The 3,494-nt window shown below is 51.8% G+C and overlaps 1 protein-coding gene across 1 annotated transcript; it reads left to right on the forward strand.

Moving 5' to 3' along the window:
• The first annotated feature begins 203 nt into the window (after nucleotides 1-203).
• Nucleotides 204-2,842, forward strand: LOC143757160 (uncharacterized). Its single transcript, XM_077248107.1, has 2 exons — nucleotides 204-1,853; nucleotides 2,752-2,842. The coding sequence occupies exons 1-2, from the start codon at nucleotides 805-807 to the stop codon at nucleotides 2,840-2,842; spliced, it is 1,140 nt and encodes a 379-aa protein (XP_077104222.1). The 5' UTR covers nucleotides 204-804.
• The last annotated feature ends 652 nt before the right edge of the window (nucleotides 2,843-3,494 follow it).

A 3,494-nucleotide genomic window follows, 5' to 3' on the forward strand; every position in this document is an offset into this window, starting at 1 on the left:
TTTTCCCCCCACAGGTTTGACTTCCCGGGCTCCACTACGGGAATATAAACCCAGTTGAATATAAAAAAAGTGCAATTCAAATATTACTCCCGCTCGTCATCGGTAGCTGTCAGTTGCTAGGCGACAAGAACAATCGTCCGTCGTTTTTTTTAAAATAAAAATGCTGTCGTCACCGGCGCGCAATGACTTATGGGGTAGGATTGGGTAGGATAGGCCGCGAAGGATCCATTCATGTATCCTTCCTTTCACGGGGAAACGAAGGGTGCATTTGGCATCGCTTCTGAATCAGGGTAGCCTTCGTCGCGCCGCGATGACGCAACCGGCCTTTGAATATGGCCTTCGAAGGATGCGAAATTGAATTGGGACAGCCTTCATCGCGCCGAGGTGACGCAATCGGCCTTCAAATGCGGCCTTCGAAGATGCAGCCTTTGAATTGGGACATCCTTCGTCGCGCCGCTGTGACGCAATCGGCCTTCAAATGCGGCCAATCAGCCTTCAAATACGGCCTTCGAAGGACGCAGCCTTCACATTGGGACACAGCTCCTGTCTGTTTCTGTGATTGTCGTCGAGTCCTTGTTTTGTGTCAACCGCACCTTGGAGATCTGTTCCTGTTTTGTTTCTTGTTTTTGGACTGCTTGTTATGGATTTTGAACCTTGCCTGGATACTTACGATTTTGGATTGTCCCAATAAAACCACTGCATTTGGATCCTAACCTTTTTGTGTGCGTGTCGTGACAGAAGGACTCGACCCTGAATGGATCCAGCAGTACGGGGCCTCCGAAAACTTTATTTTATTATTTCGCCATGGCTGCTCGCAGGACTGAGGAGACCATGGCAGCCAACCGTCAGGTTGGAGAGGTGGAAGGCCCGATCTCACCACCTCATGGCCAAAGAAGGAGAAGGAGGTCGGCGTCCACCTCCCCTAAAGACCCAGAGGCCGTCCCCAAGCAGCCCGCTGTCGTCCCGGAGCCTGTCCCGGAACAGCCCGCTGTCATCCCGGAGGCCGTCCCTGAACAGCCCGCTGTCATCACGGAGGCCGTCCCCGAACAGCCCGCTGTCATCCCGGAGGATCCAGCTTCGATGGTCTTAAGCCCGGTGGTCCCGGAGGACCCGGAGCTTGTTCTGAGGCCTGCAGTCGAGACCCCGAAGCATCCAGTGAGTTCTGCAGCGGGGCCACCCAAGCGTCTCGCCCTGACGACGCCATCCAAGCGGCTCGCCCTGACGGCGTCACTCAAGTGTCTCGCCCTGACGGCGTCACCCAGACGCCTCGCCTTGCCGGCTCCGCCCGAGCTGCTCGCCAGCACTCTCTCAGAGCCTTCACCGCTGGTCCCGTCCAGCCCAGAGCCTTCACCGCTGGTCCCGTCCAGCCCGGAGCCTTCGCCGCTGGTTCTGTCCAGCCCGGAGCCTTCACCGTTGGTCCCGTCCAGCCCAGAGCCTTCACCGCTGGTTCCGTCCAGCCCAGAGCCTTCACCGCTGGTTCCGTCCAGCCCAGAGCCTTCACCGCCATGGCCGCCCGAAGGGTCTTCACCGCCATGGTCGCCCGAGGGGTCTTCACCGCCATGGCCGCCCGAAGGGTCTTCACCGCCATGGCCGCCCGAAGGGTCTTCACCGCCCTGGCCGCCCGAAGGGTCTTCACCGCCCTGGCCGCCCGATGGACTGTCTACACCCTGGCCGCCCGATGGACTGTCTCCGCCCTGGCCGCCCGATGGACTGTCTACGCCCTGGCCGCCCGATGGACTGTCTCCGCCCTGGCCGCCCGATGGACTGTCCTGGCCGCCCGATGGACTGTCCTGGCCGCCAGATGGACTGTCTATTCCGCCCTGGCCGGCCGATGAACTTTCTGCTCCACCCTGGTCACCTGTTAAGTCACCCATTCCTGTTTTTGTTCCCCTCCATGGACCTGGCCCTCCATCCCTCCACCTGATCTTCCACCATTCCAGCTCCCTCCTGGACTCTTGTTTTCTTTTTTGCTGTTGTTTTGTTTTGTTGGGTTCTGAGGAGCATCTGGGAGCTGCTCATTAGAGTGGGGGTAATGTCACAGTGTCTGGTTTTTGTTCCCTGGGTTTCCACTAGAGGTCCTCTTCCACCACGGTGTCCTTCACACAGACTACATTTCCCATCATCCTCTTTTGTCACTCATTAATCATTGCACACAGCTGTTTCCCGTCACCTTGTTAGTATCTGTCTATTTATACCTGTTTCTGTGATTGTCGTTGAGTACTTGTTTTGTGTCAACCGCACCTTGGAGATCTGTTCCTGTTTTGTTTCTTGTTTTTGGACTGCTTCTTAAGGATTTTGAACCTTGCCTGGATACTTACGATTTTAGATTGCCCCAATAAAACCACTGCATTTGGATCCTAACCTTTTTGTGTGCGTGTCGAGACAGTATGGGTCCGAGAACGTTGCCAGCTGTGGTGGGAAAAATGCACGTTCTTGAATGAATGGTTCTGCACCTTTCGGGTGCGAAGGCAAACATTTCAGCATATTTGCGATGTACTTCACACTCGACTGTACCGCAAAACCACAGAGCTCTCAGTTCCGGAGAGAGGAGGGGGAATAATGACAGTGGGTGGGGTTTTCTGTGACGTCCACCTGTGAATGCAGACACGATGGCTGGATTGCGTTTACATTACACTGAGATCCGATCACAATGCGTCCCCGACTGCCTCCGAACCTGGACACGCTGATCGGATAACATTCCGATCAGAAGAATGTCTTTTCCATGTGTATGTGGACAACATCCGGATACAGGTTGCATGTTAATGCCAAGTCTAAACGCAGCCTGAGTCATGTTAGTGAAGTTTTTTTTCCAGAAGTTTCACCAGCTTTTTCCAGTTTTTGAATCCACTATTCACAAATACATAATGCTTCAAGTTTTTACCAAAGACACAGCAAGCAAAGCAGTAGGCATTATCTGTCTTCTGTGAGTACTCATGCCAAGCAAAAGTTTGAAACCAGTTTGGCTGGAGTGATCTTTTTGCAAGCCAAAGTTCTCCTGGGGATAATAGTATAATTTTGTCTGATTTGGGCCGGTCAAGTCAAACTGATCTAAAGGTGCAGCTGATGTCTGTGCTTCATTTGACAAATCTTTCTCTGCACATCTGTCCTCTCTCTCCTGCCTCATGTCTTTCTCTTCTTCATTCTCTCTGTGTCTGTACTGTGACAATCACGTAAAAATACGAGTTTGGTAACTACATGTATATAAATCTTAACTTCATTTGTATTTGTTAACTGACCAGACACATTATCCAAACCAACTCTGTTCACTTTCTCACCTGGATCATAATCTTGTCCTTTCTCTGCTGTGCCTTCTTCAATCTGCTCTGCCTCCACTTCATTCTCTTTTTGCACTGACTTTTCTGAGAAACCAAAAAATGAATTACAGTTCATTTGACTGTGAAAGACAATTAATAATTTCTTATTGAGTGTCAATAATGTCAGGACATTCATGTTTATCCTGTGGCGATACCACTGCTTTTTCTTATGAAATGTAG

This window comes from Siphateles boraxobius, unplaced genomic scaffold (assembly GCF_051911475.1).
Source record: "Siphateles boraxobius isolate OS27281-9 unplaced genomic scaffold, OSU_SipBor_1 30, whole genome shotgun sequence".
NCBI lineage: Eukaryota > Metazoa > Chordata > Actinopteri > Cypriniformes > Leuciscidae > Siphateles > Siphateles boraxobius.

What these genes read in the sequence shown, in the direction of transcription:
- LOC143757160 (XM_077248107.1), top strand. Translation starts at nt 805, where the DNA reads ATGGCTGCTCGCAGGACTGAGGAGACCATGGCAGCCAACCGTCAGGTT. An exon ending in GAACTTTCTGCTCCACCCTG is followed by an intron (nt 1,854 to 2,751) that starts GTCACCTGTTAA and finishes ATCCGGATACAG; the next exon opens with GTTGCATGTTAATGCCAAGT.